Source organism: Coffea arabica, chromosome 2e (genome assembly GCF_036785885.1).
Source record: "Coffea arabica cultivar ET-39 chromosome 2e, Coffea Arabica ET-39 HiFi, whole genome shotgun sequence".
Classification (NCBI taxonomy): domain Eukaryota; kingdom Viridiplantae; phylum Streptophyta; class Magnoliopsida; order Gentianales; family Rubiaceae; genus Coffea; species Coffea arabica.
In genome coordinates, this window is record NC_092313.1 from 32,750,739 (window position 1) to 32,772,063 (window position 21,325).

At 35.5% G+C, this 21,325-nt stretch overlaps 2 protein-coding genes across 3 annotated transcripts; one reads left to right on the plus strand and one right to left on the minus strand.

Annotated features, from left to right (window-relative positions):
- Positions 1-13,791: 13,791 nt before the first annotated feature.
- Positions 13,792-16,973, plus strand: LOC113732426 (protein IQ-DOMAIN 11). Its single transcript, XM_027258170.2, has 5 exons — positions 13,792-14,415; positions 14,497-14,844; positions 15,092-15,307; positions 15,893-16,024; positions 16,127-16,973. Exons 1-5 carry the CDS (start codon positions 14,344-14,346, stop codon positions 16,721-16,723), a joined length of 1,365 nt encoding a protein of 454 aa, XP_027113971.1. The 5' UTR covers positions 13,792-14,343; the 3' UTR covers positions 16,724-16,973.
- Positions 16,974-17,702: 729 nt separating this feature from the next.
- Positions 17,703-20,406, minus strand: LOC113732428 (uncharacterized). 2 transcript variants are annotated; one of them, XM_027258172.2, is made up of 9 exons: positions 20,280-20,406; positions 20,077-20,204; positions 19,909-19,965; positions 19,683-19,775; positions 18,993-19,071; positions 18,762-18,886; positions 18,363-18,503; positions 18,013-18,277; positions 17,845-17,926 (listed from the first exon to the last, which is right to left on the minus strand). In XM_027258172.2, exons 2-8 carry the CDS (start codon positions 20,200-20,202, stop codon positions 18,035-18,037), a joined length of 864 nt encoding a protein of 287 aa, XP_027113973.1. In that variant the 5' UTR covers positions 20,203-20,204; positions 20,280-20,406; the 3' UTR covers positions 17,845-17,926; positions 18,013-18,034. The 2 variants fall into 2 exon arrangements, with proteins under 2 accessions (XP_027113972.1, XP_027113973.1); XM_027258171.2 differs by having other exon boundaries at positions 17,703-18,277.
- Between the last annotated feature and the right edge of the window lie 919 nt (positions 20,407-21,325).

Below are 21,325 nucleotides of genomic sequence, written 5' to 3' on the forward strand. Positions count from 1 at the left end.
TAAATTATATAATAAAAATGGAGTAAATTATATAATTTAATATTATTTTAACATAATTATTATACCTAATCAGTGCATAGAATTTACAACTTTTTGTATTTTTATTTAAATTACGTAAGCAGTCGAGTGATATATCTATGTTAAGTTCAACCCTAATTAACATATTTATGTTAAGTTAATTACGTTTAAAACTAATTAATATATTTGTATTACGAACCAGTTCAACAGCATGTATTTAACATGCTACAACACTAATATGGAGTCTAAAAGTTTATTGATAAATTAATCATAAAAAATTTCTCTCCAAATAATTTAAAATATTAAGATATATTTGTAACTATAAATAGTTTTGTAAAATATCTACACTAATTACCTTTAATTCGATATACATGTAATATTAAAAAAATTAATAGCATCTATTAACATATCCATATGTCTGCACCTATTGTTTAAAGTATTAATCACGTGATAAAACTATATTAATTTATTGTTAACTTTAATCATGTGTTAAAAGTATATTAATTGGTAACAACACTTAAATTTATCCTTTTTTAATAGGATGATTAGTGATATGGTTAATTAATATCTAATCAAATAATTTACCTTACTAATTAATTAAACTAATCACTAACTAACTACTCTACTGGGTTATCACATATTCTTCCACATAACTAGTATTATACAATTCATTAATACTACATTCATTAATTTCAACTAATCACCATGCTACAACAAAAAAAATACTCTAATTTACCATGTCAATTAAAAAAAACTAATACGAAATAAAATATAAACAATGTCATGTCATATTTAGATTTCACAAATAATATATAATATAACACAAAAATAGAATTCACATTAAAACATAACAAACAATATTATACAATTAATAATCATGAATGATATGTTCCAAATTATAGTAAACAATATTTATGAATAATAATTAAAAAAATAGATAAGTATTTTACTTACTTGATTATTGTTGTTTTTCCCTAGTCAATGATGGAGTTTCTGCGAGAATTTCGTCTGTCGAGACTTGCAAACACGACTGTTCAAATCAAACGCCCTCTACTGACCGAATCCCAAGCTCTCTATCTCCGTTCAAATATTATAGCTTCAGACTTCACTGGAGGAGCTCCTTCAGAATTCCTTCAGAATGTAGCTAAGTTTCAAGGATCTCTCTCTCCGTCCAAATATTGTTTGTAACTTCAAACAATATTTATTTCACTTCACACACCCAAGCTTGAACAGAATGCAGAGGCTTTACCGACATGAGAAATGGAGATGCGGAGCTCCGTTTATGATTAGAGGGAAGAGGGAGAAACGAAAGTCTCAGCAAAAAAAAGATACGACTGAAGTTGTGCTTATGGAAATGGAATTGGGAGTTGCTCTGAAGAACAATTTATAAGCGAAGGAATTGTGCATTTCTCTAGCCCGTTGCTCCATGTTGAAGTGACTAAAGTGTCATTGAGAAATAAAACAAAAGCTGTCTACGCCTGTTCCTGACACAAAACAAGCCAAAAAAATAAAGCTGCAGTCCCAAGCGGTCAAAGGCTGCAGGCTTCTGCCCAATAAATTTTGTATACGTCTGGCAGATGTCCTGCAGGACATGTCTACAAGGAGAGGCCATACTAAATGAGGACAATCAATAATCGAGTCCATTTGTTTGTTTATTGCATGCATCAACCTAACAATGATGAACGAATGGCAACTTACACAGGTTTCACGGAAAGGTTTCACGTGAAAAAAGCTATCAATAAAGCCACGGTCAAAGGTTATAGATGCTTGAGAAAATTTGTTTTTTCAAAATAAGGAGGAGGATTTAAAAAAATAAATAAATAAATTCCCGACCGTCGCGCCATGTTGGAGCGACGGTCAGAAATTTCTGACACCTCTGACCGTCATTCCAACATGGCGCGACGGCCAGAAGAACTTAAAAAAAAAAAAATTTGGCTGCCCGTCGCGCCATGTAGGAGCGACGGACATACAATTATACCACCCAGCTCAAGAACCACATTTGACGGCTAATTTTGGGAAGCATCAATATTTCAATCAATTCGCCGAAAAATGTGGCCTTCGTTAAATATGATTTACACTGGGGCAAATATCAAAAGGAGTGAGCTCCAATTTTGGTAATGCATTCTAAATCGGTTTTATGAAAGGAAAAAGTTAAAAAAAAAAGAAAAAGAAAAAGAGTCTTTTAAAATCGAGATGATAGTGACATATGTATATACCTCTCGAATCTCTTGAAGGGAGAACTGTCATTGGTATTCTTCTAGTTTTAAAATTCGTCACTTTGGATTTTTTCAAAAACAAAAAAAAAAAACAAAAAACAAAAACAAAAAAAAAAGTGTGTTTCTTTCATTTCTTCTAAAGGTATAAAAAAAAAAAAAGATAGCAAATCCACCAACTTGAGCAACATGCATTTTAATCTTTTAGTTTGATAGTATTGGACTTGCGTTTTCATTTCTTTCAGTATTTCATTGGACCCCGGTCTATCCCACCAATCTGTTATTTCAAAAAGAAAAATTCAAAAAAACAAAAAAACAAAAAAATCAAATAAAAAAAATTCAATTAAAAAAAAATAAAAAAAATCAGAAGATCAAATTTAATTTCCTGTTGGTGAGTCTCAGCGTCCACCGCGCACCCTTCTATCCCCTTATTGACAATTTAAATTTCTGTTGGTGAGTCTCAGCGTCCACCGCGCACCCTTCTACCTCCCCTTCTTGACAATTTAATTTCCTGTTGGAGCGTAATCGCTTCCCTCCGCGCATCTTTTTCTAAAAGACCAATTAAATTTTCTGTTGGAGTGTAATCGCGTCCCTCCGCGCATCAATTTAATTTCCTGTTGGTGAGTCTCAGCGGCCATCGCGCACCCTTCTATCTCCCATTCTTGACAAATTTAAATTCCTGTTGGAGCGTAATCGCGTCCCTTCGCGCATCAATTTAATTTTCTGTTGGAGCGTAATCGCGTCCCTCTGCGCATCAATTTAATTTCCTGTTGGTGAGTCTCAGCGTCCACCGCGCACCCTTCTACCTCCCCTTCTTGACAATTTAATTTCCTGTTTGTGAGTCTCAGCGTCCACCGCGCACCCTTCTACCTCCCATTATTGACAAATTTAATTTTCTGTTGGAGTGTAATCGCGTCCCTCCGCGCATCAATTTAATTTCCTATTGATGAGTCTCAGCGTCCACCGCGCACCCTTCTATCCCCCTTCATGACAAATTTAATTTCCTGTTGGTGAGTCTCAGCGTCCACCGCGCACCCTTCTATCTCTCCTTCTTGACAATTTAATTTTCTGTTGGAGCGTAATCTCGTCCCTCCGCGCATCTTTTTCTAAAAGACAAATTTAATTTTCTGTTGGAACGTAACCGCGTCCCTCCGCGCATCTTTTTCTAGTTATGACAAGTTACTTTTCTTGACTGTTTTGACTAATAATTGTGCTTTTTCATTCATTTTGTGTTTCATGTTTAGAAGTTCTGAGAGTTCAGACTTTTTCGACTTTGCAAAGACCACAGTTGGTCAATGCACTTGTTTCATTGTGGTTCATTTGCATTGGAACTACGTTTGACCTGATTCCCATGGTGGGATACGTAGGCAACTCTACATGGGTTCGGTCACATTTTCTGCAATGTTATTGCATCATTTTGTTCAATAATTTCAACCAAGTGTTGGCTTGTTTATTTTAGCTCAGGAGCAGCTAGAAGAGACAGGTAAGTAATTTGGAGTCTACATCTTTGTCTTAAGTTTCTTTGAAACTCTAGACAAAGAGGGGCAAGCTGTAGACACCAAATTTTTGTCAATTTTTAATATTTTTCTGAAATTTTATCTATTTGATAAGTTATTATTATTATCATTTTTTTAATACATATTAATGTATGATTTTCTCATTTTTGTAGGTTTGTTTTTGGAAAAAGAAAAAAAAACACAAAACAAAAGAGAAAAATCAAGAAATAAAAAATCACTTTCATCATTTTCCCTACCAAAACAACTATTAACCTATTCCACACTCAATTGCCATGGACCTTTCTTTTCATTAGCTAAGAAATCATCATTTTGGCAAATCCAACACACAAGCTCCACTTTGGCTACAAGTCCCTCTCGGTTCTCTGCTCTCTAGACAGAGAGACAAGAAAAAAATAAAGGCACTCTAGCTCCCAGACAACTCTCGGCCCTCTCCCTCGCAGAACAAGAAAAAAACACACAGAAAAAAAAAGAGAAGGGAGGCACTCGGCTCTCTCTAGTTTCAGGAGACCAAAAAGACAAGCCACAAAAAGAAAAAAAAAAAGCACTCCAATCCCTCTGGGCTCACTTGGCAGAGACAGAAAAAAAAAAAAGAAACGCACGAGAGAAGAGGAAGGGAAGCTCTCGGAATTTTGCAGCCTGCCCCCTCACTCTCCCTCTCTCGGACTTGGGCGGAGGAAAGAAACAGAACAAAAAAAAAAATCTTCCCCAACTCCTCTCGGTTCCATCTCAACCTCACACACACCTACATTGAGGTAATTTTTTTAGTTTTTGTCTAGCACATTAAATCAATGCTTCATTGTTTAGTTTTCTTTCATTTCTGCTGGCTGCCTTGTATTGTTGTTGTTGCAATGCTGAAAATTGGGAAATGGCATGAACTAGACGAAGGAAAAGGAAATGTTTCTCATGCATGCATATTAACCGTTTGAAAAAATGCCAAAATGACCAACGAATTAAAAGGCTGAATATTGTGCATGTTGTTGTCAAAACGGATGACCTTTAGCTAGCACCAGGCCTGGAAATGTGTGCTTATCTAAATTTTTTTGGAGTTTTGAGCTTTAAAGGCATTAGAATAATTTTCTTCATTTTTGGGGCTATTTTGATTTAATGCATCCTTTTGTTGTTGTTTACTTGTCAAACTAAGATTATAGTTGTATTGTGAAAGTTATAAGGAGGGTTTTGGCATAATTTTTATGATTTTTGGTGAAGATTTGAGGGTTTTAAAAAAATAAAAACTGAACTGATTTCTTGGCATTTGGCCACTTTTGGGTCATTTTCTGTAAAAACTAAGTTCAAAAATGGCACCTACGTGAAAAATCGAGTGAGGGGGTGTATTTTGAGAAATTTTGGCGACCGGAAAGGTCGCCGGCGGCGGCGCCACCGGCGGCCGCCAGCTGAAGCTTCCTCAGTTGGCCGAAGAAGAAGGAAGAAGAAACGATTGGGGAAGGAAGAAAAGAAGGAAAGAAAAGAAAGAAAAAAGAAGAAGAAAATGGTTTGGGCTAAGTTTTGTGGGTTTGTGGTTATTTTTGGTTGGATTTTGAAAATGGGTTTTGGTTTATTTCTTTTGGGTTTCGGTTGGGCTTGAGGGATAAAAAGGCAGGCTGGCCTGTGTGTTTGGCTTGGACTTTCGGCTGGGCTTAGGTAGTGTTCGGCCCAAATAAATAAAATGATGGCCCAGTAGCCTGTTTTCTTAAGAAGATCAGAAACCGATTTTTTCACTTTAGCCCCTTATCTTTGGAGTAGTTTCACTTCGGCCCAGAACATTTTAAATTTGTTTCACTTAGGTCCTTAAATTAATTTCACTTTGGTCCTTAAATTTTATCTTTCATTTAATTTTGACCTCTAAACTTTGGAAAAATATAATTTTTGTCCCCAAAAGTTTTTCAATTTTTACAATTCAGCCCCTGATGAATTTTGACTCTCTTTATTATGATTGTTTCTTTTCTTTAATAGCTAATTATGTTACTTTTGAATATGTTCAACTTGTAATTTTTAGATATTCTTAAATTTATTTACGTTTGACATATTGAGGTGAATTTTCATTATTATTAGTTTTTCAATTAAATTGGTGCCATGATTCTTTTGTTCATTTTGAGTATAAATAGGGCAATTTGACTCCGTTTAGTCACCACTTCAAAAGGGAGGTACCCCATTATTATTATTTCAATGTCAATTACGTACTCTTATGTGCTCCTACGTGTTCTTATGTGTTTATATATTTTTATATGCTTTGTTTGTTTGATTTGAATGTTCATTTAAATTTTCTTATGTTTGTTTAGTTAATTTTATAATTATTTGAGAGGCACTTAAATACCTCAAAAATATAATAGATAAGATAATTAGATTTGTTTTATTTTATTTCCCCTTTTAGATTGTAGTTAGGCGCTCCCCGATATAATAGATAGGTTGTGTGCTTATGTGGCTTATGTGTTACGTGCCTTACCCGCTTTTCTTAGGATTTTTGCATCTAGATATTATGCTTATGTGTTTACGTGCTACGTGCGCTTATGTGTTTATTTGTTTTAATCTATGTTTACTTGTCTTATTATATATTAAAAATGCATGACGTCACCACACTAGTCCAACGCTAGTTGTGGTTTCTCCCTCCGTTTATTTGCTAGTCCAACGTTAGTAAGGATTTTTAGAAATGGGCTAGTCCAACGCTAGACCATTTAGGTTGTCTTGCGCTGGATTCATCTTTGTGTGCTATTCACTACGTTTCCATGCATGTTTTTATTTTTAGGATCTTTTCTCATTTGTATGATATTCCCTATTATATTATCCCTTACCCGCTATAGGTGCTAATCATGCCATTTAGAATTGCATCTCATTTAAGCTAGTTCATTTGCTTGTTCATGTTAGGATAATTTTTTTTCAAACATGGAAAATGGGTAATTATAACTTTTTAGTTTAAATACCCTACTAATCCATGTATAAGAAAATTATGTCACGAGTTTTTGCCTCCCGTATCTTTTATGTTGCATTCCCTTTTTCTTTGATCACTTATATATGTATATAATTTAATTTCTTTTCTTTTATTTTAATTTCATCATTCGCATATTCGTGACACATTCAAGGAATCATTGTGGCCTTCGCAATTAATGCCATTGGTTCGATTAAATCCTTGAATGGATATTTTGACCCTTTCGATATTTTATAAATTTAGATTTGCATCCATGTAGGAAACATCCAAATATGATAAAACTAATGGTTAGATTAGAAAAAATTTTGACTAAACCTCGCAACTAGTTTCGACTAGGTTGAAAGGGTGCCTTAGGTTTGAGTCAATTAAACCTTTGCCTTCCCTTTCTTCAACCGTGACTCCTGAACCTATTTTCTTTTGTTTTAAAAAACCTGGGGTTGTCAAAAAGGGTTTTGATTTATTTTATTTTTGTCAAAAAAATATTTTTTTGGCTGACTTGGTACACCAAAATTCCATACTAAGTGGCGACTCCTATTTTTTCTTAAAAACCCTTTTAGACTAAATTTTGGACCCAAATTGTCGCATTCTTTTTAAGTCCCATTCTAGGTCCTTTTTCATTTATTATTATTAAATCACATCTTTTTATAAACTCTTTCTTTTTTCCATCGCGAAAAATGGGGCGCGACATTATTCATTTTTAAAATAATTATTTTTTTTTATTTTTTAGACTCGAGCTCAAGTTCGACTCAACTCAAATTTGATGTTGAATTCGAATTCGAGTCTTATATTGAGAGTTCATCGAATTCGAGTTTGAACTCGAGTTTGGTAAAATTGAATTGAGATTCAACTCAACTAACCCAAAATGTAACTTGAATCAATTCGTTTGTAACCCTACTTTGGACTCTCAACAACTATCTCTTGGATGGTGTACTCACTTAAGCATCGAAATGGCTTCAAAATTTGATCCATTCCCTCCTTTATTTCTTTCCACTGTATGAGATTTGTGTGATAATTGGACCTTGAGTATGAACGCTCAGCATAACTCGCTATTACAAAATTCTTGTAAGAAAGGATGTTAAAAATCATGGTGGTAAATTAGAATGACATTCCAAGGATTTCATCATAATTATAAAGCCATTTCTTCTACCTATTGAAACTACAATATGACACCCTAAAATTTCACATCATACCACGGAAGCCTTTAACCCCTTGCTAATTTTAGGCAAATATGTACTCTTAATTCCAATGCTTTAGGGTGTTCTTCAAAGCAAAGTTGGGGTTTCCAATAAATCTTAAAGATCTTTATCTTACTTAATTGAACGAACCATAAACTTTTGAAATTGATTCCATTGTAAAAGGCTTAATTTTTAGTAACCTATTTTGTCAATGGTAAATGAGGAGGGTATTCCCGGCTCGGCTAGAAATAGGGTCCCGCCCTGTTTCTCTTCGTTCCGACCGCCTCGGCCTTTCGCCATCGGGAATTGGCTTCGGCCAGGCTATTGCCTCGGCCAAGGCTCCCCCTCGTCAGGCCGAGGTCAAGAATAATGACCTGGCAACCGGAGTGGCGGAACATGGTCTCTGACACCTCTGACACTTCTGATAAAGCTGCTCTGACATGCGCCGTCTGACACAACTGTCCCTGCGCACCTTTCCGCAGAGTCCATTAAGCCACCTTGATACACTGATCCTGCCGGATCTCTAGGGACCTGTGCAAGCAGTCCCTCTCTCCTATCTGACTCCTATAAATACCCAACACTTCTACTGAGAAGGGGGACGACCAAATTTCTGGTAAAGGCATACTAGTCTTCTCTATACTTATCACTCCTTCTCTCCCGAACTGACTTAAGCTTCGGAGTTACACCGGAGACTTTAGTCCCTCCTATAATTTAAGCAGGTAACCTCATTTGAGATAACCACCAGGATAAGAGGCCTTCTCCAGCTCGGGTGACCCACTCCAGCAGGACAAAAACGACCTCTTCAGTAAAACTTAAGCATTTGTAGGTGAAATATCGACATATATCCTAATCCGTTCGGTGTTAATACTAAGGCACTACCCAAGTTAATCATATGGTCCTATTCCACTTTGATCTTATTCAGCAATAGAAATCCAGATTCAAGGAATAACCAATGCTCATGTAGGATCAAAATTCTTGTAATTTGAATCTTACGTCATTTGTATCGATAATTAGTGTCAAGAAACAGAAGTAAACTGTGACAATGCTTTAGAAATTGATCCTTCTTGAGTTTTGTGGGACACATGATGCCCGCTCCGGCTCGGCTTTGTATCCGAGGCTGGTGTCCCCGGTGTGGATACTAAGATGGCAGCTTGGGAAGTTCGATCCGTTACCTTAACCCTTATGAAATGATTGATGTGATCCCACCGCCTGACATCAATCCCTACAAGGCTATCTAACACTCCAATTGCTAACATAGCCAGCCTACGACCGTCTTCAACAAGGATAGCAATTGGAACTGGTACTCACGGACACTCATTCCATGGAGGGTGGGATGGGACGGGGTGGGGCGGGGGTAAAATTTTTCCCCAATAAAATATGGGGCAAGGGACGGGGACTATACCCTCGTCTCATCCCCAGTTTAACTAGAATAATATATATATATATATATATATGTGTGTGTGTGATATAATTAATATTATTAGTTATATTATTATATTTATAATAAATTACTAATTACACGTTTGACTAATTATACATTTTATATTTAATTATTAATTAAATTTCTTATTAATTATAAACATTTTCACCTATGAGTTGGGGCGGGGCAAGGGATGAGGGTGACGGGGATTGGGGCGGGGACGAGGAGTTTGTTTGGGCAATGGTCCCTTGCTCCGTTGTCATTCCTTATTTCCAACACCTTAAAGACAGGTCAGACACCTCATCGATAAATCTGCATACTTTATTACCATTACAAATATGCATCTTAGAGGTAACAAATTCCATTCATACTCTTCATTTTTCATTTCTCGATATCTTATACTTGCTAACTTAAACATCAAAGTCACATTGAGAAGAAGCCCTAATCTGCGTCTTTTTTGTGTTGTAGGTGACGTGCATTTTCCCGAGGCTCTTCGACCTCTACGGGAGATCCGTCTTCTCCTCACACAAGTTTCTATCAGAAATTCCAAGTCATTTGTACAAGTTTACTTCCTAAGGCTTACTTCTATGCTCAAATTGCAGCATCCGACTCAATTTTCTGCCTAGAATTGGTTTTGTATGATCGCGCATATGATGGGAAACAGTCAGTTGGTCTAGACATTCCGAATTCTCTTAAATATGAGGAACTTCCCAGCTTATTTGATGCTCCATCTGGACCATCTCCTTTCGTTTCTAACTTCCACTACATATTAACCTTTCATCTTCTTGTGGATTTGTAATCACATAATTTTATTATGAAAAAGGTTTTGATCATTCGAGATTTTGTGTGCCAATTGCATTCAAATTTGTTGAACGTTTATCTATCGCCATTGTTTGTAAAACCGAACATAGATCATGGCATGTGATGGGTGTCTAAATCACATTCAGTTTAATGGACTCAACCCAAAAGGTAATTGGGTTGGGTTCAAATTAATGTCCTAATCCAAAGCCCATAGGCACATTAAAGCCCACTTTAAGTCATCAGAAACTGAAGGTTTATAAACCTTTTCTCCATGCATTATTGACTTCGAAAAAGTTTGAGAATTTGAGACATGAAACTGTTAATATCACTCCACTTTTTATTAACAGCACTCCCACTATTATTTTTATCATATAGTTTTCACTTATTAGTTTATATGATAAAACAAATTGTAAGAGTGTCCTTAACACAAAAAAAAAAAAAAAATGAAGTGCCATTAGCATTTTTATCACATTAATTTTTATTAATTTTTTTTTTTTTTTACTTAAACTGCACTAATTATGCCTCCTCAAAGGTCAACGGCTTTGCATTGCTCCTTTTCTTTTCTTTGTTTTTCTTTTTTACAGTATATATTGCCCCCTATTTCCTCTTGATACAAATTTCTATAATAACCAAAGTCCCAATACAAAGCAGATATAGCAATTAATGATTAAATAAAATAGAATGAAAAGGAAACAAAAGATTCTAAGACGAACCACCCCATTTAAATTTTATTTCTACTACATCAAATTAAAAACTCTACCGGTATTAACCAACGTAATTTAACACACAAAACCAGACCAACATTTGTGTCTTTGTAGTTGTTTTCAAGTATCGACTCTTCTCCATTTCTCCAAACTAAGGCTTTTTTCGTTTAGAATATATTCAATTTTATTTTATATCTTACTTATTAGTTATATTAACAATTATTCTTGTTTAGAAGTAAGAGGTACAACTATAGAAGACCTAAAGAAAATTATTCATTTTTATCTAATTAGCTTTTTATTCATATGGTTTTGTTAGATTCCATTTTGATTTGGGTATCATTGTTAAGTTTTTACCTAATTGTTCATTGCCATTACTTAACTTCCTAGAATATTTAATTTTTAGTATTCCATTTTTTTGCATTGTCTATTATTGTTTAAGCATTTAAATGCTACTTATTTTTCACATGAATTTTAACCTCAAATTTGTCATACTTTATTCATTACAATGTTTTATATTTTTTTGTATTTGATTGTTTGCTTCATCTAAACTAAAGTCTTAATTTTGTCCCTCATCCTAGCGTGTGAGTCATCCATAGTTGTTAGTATGAAAAAAAAAATCGCTATACTATTATTGCATAAAATATTAATCTTATTACTATTTAACTAACATGTGAGTCATTGTATATAGATCTTCCAAAAGTTGTACATACTCTCTTGTCATCATCTCTTTCAGTTAGGGATAGCAATAGGGTTTGATGGGGAGGGGGGAAATGCTTGGCGGAGGTGGGGGCAGGGGAGGAAATCTCCCCCAACTTTAAACAAGGTGGAGATGGATACCCCACCCTGCCTCTCGTCTTAATTTAATATTATATATATATATATGAATATATAATACATAATATAAATAATTATATATATATATGAATGTGAAATGGATGATATGAAATTTTCTTGTGCTAACATAATATAATTTTTGTGATAAAAATGATAATTTTGCTATGTTAGTTTACCTTTTTTTTGTTATGGCATGTTGTTTGTAAAAAATAATGATAATTGATTTAGAATTTATGTAATATCAAATATAGAGAAACAGATTCACAAGGTCAAAATAATTTTTTAATTTTATCTCATCATCAATTTTTCGTTAAAAATTTAAAAGAACAATTAATAAATTTATTATTAGTATTGTACGTATATAAAAATAAAGCCACATAAAAAAAATAAAAATAGTAACAGGGCAGGACGAGGGCACCTACAGGAACAGCGGGCACGGGACGAGGGATGGAGCAGGTTCCCTGCCCCAAACCCACACCATTGCCAACCAGCTTTCAGTTTCTATCAAATTACAGACAAATTGTTCAACAAAGCTCCCATGTTTTTCTTGTATTTTTTACCGCGTACAAATTTCTTTAGGATAAATGTACATGGTGGGCAGCATTAGGACCCTCAACAGCTGTCTTTCCCATCTTCATCACACGCATATGCTTTGTTTTGTCTTGACATTCCCTGTTGTCTTCCATATGAGCACTTCCCCACGTCCAATAATGTATCTCATCTCTCTCGCTTTCACTGTATTTTCTATCATCCCTCACTCTCACCGTTTTAAGCCTAGACGATACAAGTCTAGAACAATTTCTAGACGTGAAAATTTCTTTGTACGTGTAATTTGTACATCAAGTGCACATGAATATCACTTGGAGCACTACTTTCTTGCATCAAAATGTGCTACAAATTTTTAAAGCACATATAATTTTCCAATAGATTCTTTCCCACCCCACTTATAATTTCCACATATTGTAGTCCATGTGCAATTTCTACATTAGTATTCATGTGACATGTGCTTAAGATAGATGGATTTTCTCACCGGAGAAAATGTAACACATAACAAAAGACTTGCATCAATAAGTGTCATGGTATACTTTATATAACTGATTGAGCCGTTGGTCAAATACTGTAATGCTTAATTTATTAATAAAATTATCTATCGTTTTCGGAAAAAAAAAAAAAAAAAAAGCCAAGCTGCCCTGCTATCCTTTCTGCAGTACTAGTACCTCATAATATGATCAATAAAATCATGGACACTGATCCACATGCCTCTCTGTTAAGTAGGTGTATATAGGTGTCAGTCAAATGTATGTGTTTATGGTTTGATATGGGCCCATTCTTGGGAAATTATAGAGTCAGATGAATGCCAACTGAAATGGGAGCTGTGGGATTTGAAGTCTTTTGAGTGTTGTGGTTATGAAGATATTGACCAATCAAAGCCAATAGAAGGCCACACCATACTCTTTACAATTTTGAGGCACAAACGAAGCCATGTTATCATTGTTGTAGTTAAGTATAACTTGTGTACGTGTCAGAAAGCTTGTGAATAATACACCAACTAATATTAATGTGCACATATGCAAAAGTTGAAAATTATGAAGTCTTGTTTATTAGAAATTTAATGACTTGGCCTAGTTGAGCCTTGGATGGCGAGCACCTGTGACTTGGCACTACTTTGTTGGTGAATCGCTAATAACACTACATAATAATAAATAGGCACTAAATCACCAAAATACAAACACCAGATTAGAAGTTCGTATATCGTTTATCAGTGTTTAGATATGTTATTTTTTAGTGTCTATATCTATTACGTTAATGCGTGCACTTTACCGTGCGTTACCATTACTAAATCGGTTGAGTTTCGGTATATATGTTGAGAGGGATATATACACAGCGAGAGGAGGAAAATAGAAGAGGGAAAAAGGGCACAGATGCACAGTGGCTTTAAGGTCACAAAACTCAACCCAACTGCTGAGACTAGAAATGAAGGCCAATAACTTGTATTGAATGATCTATCCGAGAGCAGTCTGTTAGTTGCTCAGTAAAAATCTATGTACTTTTAAGGTAACATCTCTTTTTTGGAGTATATGTCACAGTCGCCATGAAACTAATTACTATAAAGAAAGAGACTAGATTCAATCAGCTAAGGTTGATCCAATAAATATGTCAGGGTCCAGTCTAAACTGATAGGAGTGTAGTTTTCAGGTTTCCAACAAACATATGAACATGTCATTTATTGGGTTGAGAAAAATGAAAGGTGGAAAGGTGCAACAAGCCATAATAAAAGATTCCCTTATATAGAACAGGTTTCCCTCCATAAATACAAAATACACTACCTCTCTGCCAACAGCTTATGACTCAAGGCCCTACTGGTTGAATGGATGAAACTCATCATACATGGGGAAGAAGGCAAATGTACATCATTGGAGTGAAGAAAAGATGAAAGAATATGAATCTTAGTCTTGGTCCATTATTTTATTCCTTCAAGAAAATCTACTTTACCTGCATTTGTTTGCACCAGATTTCCTGGTGATCCAGTCTTTGGTGTCATAAAAAATACAAAGTTTTCTCTAAATTCAAGGTTGATCTTTGCTGTATTTGTGCAACGTTTACCAAGTCCCAATAAGCTTCTTCGTGAAAATATTACTTGCTACTATTGCTAGATTCAGTCTAGGAAGTATAATTCTTAAATCAAATCGCTAGTTGAAGTCACTGAGATTCATGATTTCATGTAAAACGAGTGGTATTTCATGGCAAAGAAGAAGAAGAGCTGGTTCAATCTACTGAGGAGAATTTTCATTGCAGATACAAAATCAAGAAAGGTAAATAATGAGTTCAACTGCTTCTTTTATTTGCAGAATGTTGCATACATCTCAGAAGGTGCTTAATTACAATATTCACAGAAGGATGAAAAAAAAGGATGGGCATTTGGAGGATTTAAGAGCAAAAGATTAGCCTCTCTATCAGCACCACCACCTCCAAAGAAGAGCATACTAGGTGCACCTGAAGAAGAGAAGCAGAATTATGCAGAAAATGGAACCATTAACACTACGGCTGCAGAAATCTCTCGTACTAATACTCGAGATTTCAGGCCCGGTGTCAGCCCTCGATTGTCCACTCAAGACAAGAAAGAATCCCATGAAGTTTCAGCAACCAATGTCTTTAGCCCTGCTTCACAATCTCATCAATGCCAATTGCAGATCCAACATCTTGCAGCTATCAAAATTCAATCAGCATTTCGCGGATATCTAGTGAGTTTTGTCAAACTTCTCTTTTCAAACTTCTCCACTCTGTTTCTGTATCTGCAAATCCAACTGCAGCACTCTTATCAAACTTCCCATATCAAAAGTGAAATCACAAGGAACCTGCAAATTACTAGTGAAACACCAAATTAAATTGGGCAACAAGAATTATCCGAGTATCAGTTGAAACATTTGAACTCATTTTAGATGGATGATCATTTTCTTTCTTTCTGACATAACTGTTTGGATTTTGCAGGCTAGAAAAGCTTTACGTGCACTGAAGGGACTAGTAAGGCTTCAGGCGATAATTCGCGGTTGGGCAGTTCGACGCCAAGCCATTAATACCCTCAAGTGTTTGCAAAGCATAGTGAACATTCAGTCAGAGTTTCGTGCCAAGAGATGTGATATGGTGAAGACCACTCAGCATAATCAAGAAAACCAGGTGCAGGACATGACAGAGAAGGACATAAGGGTAAGTTAACGGTGAATTTAGCTCTTCTTATGTTTCATTCCTTCGTGTTGACAAATAATCCAAAAGCCAATTGGCCTTCCTCCTTTCATTTTCTCCTACTGTACTTTTGACAATACTGGGGCTTTATCTCATTAATAACGTAAAGGTTCAAACTTTTGCCTGATTTGCTGTAATTTATAGTTAACAGTGGATCCAATTTGATGGAAATGTTCTTTTGGTGTAAAATCAATCAATAACCTCGCCAAAGTGATACTGTGCTTGACTGGGTATCAGCAGAAACTTAAGAGTCAAAAAGAAATTTCTCTAGGTTTCACAATATATATGAACTGTTGAACATATAGTTGAGTAAATCCACAAAGTTCCATAACATTTAGTTTGCTTTCAATAGTTCACTAGATCAAGTATCATCGTCCTTAGCATTTCCTCATCCATCTACTTACGCTACTCAACCTGAACTAGAAAAATGAAAGAACAGATTTATCTATTGAGTTTGAGTTTTAATTTATCCTAAGAAACTTTCTTCTTGTTCCAAGTAACTAAATTATTTTCGTCCCCAAATCTTAGTTATTTTCTTGATATCTGCAGATTGATACAAATAGCCAGAGAACGTGGGATGATAGTACTTTGTCGAGGGATGAAGCAAATGCATCGTCCATGAACAAGAGGGTGGCTTCAATCAGGAGAGAAAGAATAAAGGAATACTGGTTAAATCATCGGGTTAGTTACTAAAACTTTGAATCCTGAAATCTTAAAAGTGTAGCTTAATTCTACCGGCACCAGATAGCATAGCATCACTGACATGATACTGTCTATATTCAGAGGTCCACTGAGTCAGAACAAAGCAAGCAAAATGTAAAACAGAGATACTGGCTAGAACAATGGATGGATTCCCAGTTAGCTAAAAGAGAAGATCTTCGCAATATAGGAACAGCGTTCCCGGTAAATGCAAAGGCCAAAGAGGAACTAGCTGGCAGAAGACTCAGACTAAGAATTCAGAAACAATATCAGATTGAAGGATTGGATTCTCCTCTAAATGTTCCAAGAAGATCATTTCACAGGAGGCAACGTTCCAACGGAGATGAGGACTCTTTTGTAGGCTCTCCTTCTGTTCCAACATACATGGCAGCCACAGAATCTGCTAAGGCAAAAGTTAGATCAATGAGCTCACCCAGGCTAAGACCAATCTGTTTTGATGCTTACTCTGAGATCAATTCTCCATATAAGCATAAACTCTCTCCCATATCTTCCATTAATAGTGAGGCTACAAGCTGCAGTCAGATCAGCAAACACTATGGTTTCTCCCAAAGATCTCCATGCTTGAAAGGTATACCTGGTCCAATCAAGTCACATAGAAGTCTGAAGGAGTTCAACTTGATTGTAGAGAGTAATAAAGATCAACTGAATGCCTATGGATGATTCAATTATGCCATCCAACTCTATGCTAGAAGTCTAAGAACCTCAGCTTTATTGCAGAGAGCTTATTGCGGGTTTCAGCTCTTTTGCTTTGACAAGGAATTGAGCTTGTATTGCAGATGTACTTGAATGCCAAAATGACACATGAAAGGAGATAGGAATATTCGAATGAAACTCCATAGTTTTTAAGTTGTATTCAATTAAAACCAATGTTACATGATTACCAGATTCCCTATTCACATACTATTTCCAATCTCGAATTGTTATCCACAGAAACACAGGAATCAGGCCAGTTGTGTCACTCTTTTCCAGCTCACCCATACCTAAAGCCTGGTCCTTAGCACGGGAGAAATTTGATCTTTGGGAAAAGTAAATGTCATTGGTGACCATTTGGAGCCTTTATCTCGTTACTTTATGCACCAAAAATTGAAATAGATTCAGGTCTTTAAAATTTCTGTAGAAAATGGCAAATGTTAGATTATAGAATCAAATAAAAGAATAATAAGACTATTTTTTTATGGTCATGAAACTATCTAGTGTAACCATTGGAATACGATCGAATTAAGAATTTGCAAGAATAGGCGAAATCATGGATATGGATCTCATGATTGATAGGCAGAAAAACTCCTGAGGCAGCAGACACAACCCACGTATGAAACAGAACACAGGAATAGTTTTCTGGCTTCAGCATTATTATAAGCCTGTAAATATAAAATTAAGTCATTCTGTCGCTCATGGCCTGGTGAATGAGAAACCAACGTGCTCTGCTGATATGCTCTCTGCCAGACACAAAATACTCCTGGTTCAAAGAAGAATTTCCTGTGCCTATTACGGATGAGATTCTGATATATGCCAAATAGTACGAAAGACATTCTTGACTCTCAACAGACTTCTTTCTTTTGGCCCATATAGATAACTTTACTCCATATCCAGGATAAGAAAGCACCACCATCTACAAATTCACAAGTCCAGATAAAGGATGTATGACAATCTACAGATTTGTAATAATATTGAAAAGAGCAGTACAACCTGTCTTTCATCAATTTCAAAATACTAAACATCAAGCTACAACTTCCTGAACTTCCTGAACTAAACATCGAGCTACAACTTACACCCCTAGGAAATTTTGCTTACCGTGGTTACAGTTCAGCAAATAATTGCCATTTCCAGTTCCAGCTGCAATTAGCTCAATCACTTCCTGAGCACCTATAAGTTAATTTGTATCTGATAATTCTACAAAATTACAACCTTTAGCAAGCTATATTGAAGGCAAAACAGTTGAACTATTACACCAAATGGATGCTTGATTTTGTGTCAAAATTCATCTTCTTCACAAGCTTCTGCTGCAGCTATCTCGGAATCCAACTTATTTATCAGCTGCTCACTTAAATGTTTAGAAACAGAGATCATGTCAAGTATGACAGATGGATTTAGGCCTGCACCCCCTCGCTTTGTCAGCCCACATATGCGCCCTTGCCTATTCACAGAAACAGAGACAGCTGAGCTCATCTGAGATTCTTCTTCCGAAGTTCCATCCACGATGTAGTGCTTACCAACCTGCAAAATTTACCGTGGAAGATATTTGAATTACAGATAATGTTATAATTTGGATAACTAGTACCTGAAAATATTATTCTTTCACCTTTGTCAGAGTTATAATGGCAGGAATTCCACTGGTGTCAAATTGCAAAAATTCTTCATCACTCAAATCAACCTCTGGCTGCTCATCAGAGGCAGCTGAAGCCACTTGGACTTTTGGAAGAGCTGTATTGCTCAGAGCAGCCTAAAAATCAATTATTTTAATGAAAATCAAACTTCATGAAAAGATGTAGTCATCAAACAGGTCTAATCGATTTAATCTAGGATTTCAAAAGCAGTGTCTAAGCTTCTTTCTTGCCACCAAGCATTGATTAATCCGCATTGGTAAACAAAGTCAAAAGCTGCAGTCACCAGTCAATTCATCATTGCCAAAAAACTATATATATATATAGACCTTTGAACTGCAGTTCATTAATCAAATAAATCAAATGTATAAATGCACCTTGACTGCAGCGCCCAAGGCATCTAACAGATTCCCATCTGAACTTACAACAAGACCTTCTATATAAAGATCCCAACAGATTTTCCCCTCAACGATAGAAAGAGATGAGAGATCTATTCCAGCCCCTGAAAAAGCAAAGAAAATTAAGAGCCCCATATTAATTAAACAAGACAGAGTACCTCAGCAAATTGCATCCCTTGATGGACTGATCTTGCTTCTTAGCATGTTTACCTGCTCCACTTTTACCACCCAAGAGACAGCGCTGAAGAGCAACTGAGAGTTCTGACGACAGCTCTTCCCCTCCTCTACCCTACATGAAAGAAGATCATAAAGAAAACTGCTAACAATCCAAATGGAGGATAAATTAAGTATCTACCATATGGCATTCAGCACAGCTATTATGTTAATGCAAAGAAATTCCAGTGTTTCTGCTCACTATCGAAAGACACAGTCACCTACTTAAACTAGTAAACCTAGCTGTGCATTGCTTACAAGCAGGCAAGTAAACACACAAATAGATGGCATCACTACCATTCATTGTCAATTTAAACATACAAAGGAAGTAAACCAGGGCTTCACTACCCTTCATTGTTAACCGCAAGATTCATAGAACAAGAAGAAATACCTAGTAGTGTTAAATGCAATCATAAGCTCAAAAACAGGAAATGAAGTTTCAGTTACATCCAAGAGTTTCAAGACAAGATAACCAACCTAAAGATTCATGATACAATAACAAAATGCGAAAAAATTTTATGTTTGCACAAAAAGCTAAAAAAAAAAACATTTTGTTTCAACTTTCTGCAGGATCTCCATGTTGCTTTTATAGTGCTCATAGTTATTATCCGCTATATTTGTCATATCTGTCTGTTATTAAAAAGAAAAAATGTTTACTCAGAACTACAAAGAATACATGAATATCACCTCAAATGCTGGCTCAGCCGTGGGACTGCAATCCACGTTGATTAATACCTTCCCTTTATCCGGATAAGATGGGCTCGGCTTTCCAAGTTCAGCCTAGAATTACACATTGACAACTCACATAAAATCCCAACATCACCACCCAAAATGTACAATTCAAAAATCCCAAACACATACAAAACAGAACCAGTACTTAAACCCAAAAAAAAAAAAAAAAAAAATATTCCACCTTAGCACTCGCGATAACATCGGTGGCACCAAGCTTAACTCTAGCTGAACCATTAGCCTATAGTAAAAGAAAACCCAAACTTAAAACACAAAATTTAGCTCCAAAAAAGAATTTCTAAGATTATGTTAGGGAAAAAAAACAAAGTAAAATGAATGGAAAAACCCTTACCTGAGGGATGACACCTGTTTCAATGTAAATGGGCCGATAAGTGTAGCGTTTTCGGCCGTCAGTACGGAGGTCCTGTTCAATGCCTCCCTTGATAAAATGCTTTTCTCCAACGGAAAGTCCCACCATTGCTGCAAAAACATGTTAAAAATGAGAATATTACGGATAAAGAAGCTTAATTTGGTAGAGGGGCGTGGAAATTGTACCGTCAATGGCCGGAGGAGTGGTGAAGAGGGCTTTTGCCGGTGACCGGAGAGTGAGAGACAGAGGATTGTAGAGATTTTGGGAAATTAGGGCTCCCTGGGGTTTTTGGGTTATATTTGTAAAATTGCATGGACCGGGCACCGGGTCTATTATGTGGGGCAAAATTGAACCGGTCGAGTTGAGTGGAGCAATATTTAATAAGGGAAATGGCATATTTAGTCCTTTTACTTTTCAATTAAAGGCACGTTTAGTCCTCAAACTACTTACTCGACCTTAATCGGTTCTTACACCCATAATTTGGTGAAAGTTAAGCCCTTCTGTGGCTTTTCACTAGAGGTGGCAAAATGGGTGATTTGGGCGGGTTTGGGTTGGGTAAAATGGGTAATGGGTATAAGTGAGTCAACCCATTTATATCCATTTAATTAGATGGGTATAAATGGGTAAGTCAAAAAATGAGTTGGGTAACCCAATTATCCATTTATAACCCATTTATTCTAATTGTTTACAAGCTCATATAAATTCATTTTGTAAACTAAATTATCAATTTATACCATTTTACACCCATCATTAATTTTAAATATTTACTTATTATGCCAAATAAGTCTAATTATAAATTTTTTTTCCTTCCGCGTGCCATGTTGCAAAATTACATATTATTTAATAATTAAACAATGAGAATCTAAAAATTTGGACTAAATAATATGAAAGTTAACAAAACAATTTAATCCAAAACTTTGAACCCCTAGTCTTTTTTCGTTTATAAATTTAAAATTTCATTTGAAAAGGTAAGAAAGGAAGCTAAAATTTGTCATAAATTGATGATGCTAAAAAATGATCAAATTAATAAATTACAAGGAAATAAAGCGATAAGATAAAACCAACAAATAAAACAAAAATACTTAACATAAAAAATAGTTAAAAATCCTTATGAAGACTAGCAATCACTTCATTTAGCATACAAATAAAGACAAATTTTCAATAAATACGAAATTTAGAAGTATCTTACCAAATAGAGAAGAAACTGAAAATCAAAATCGGTAAACATACG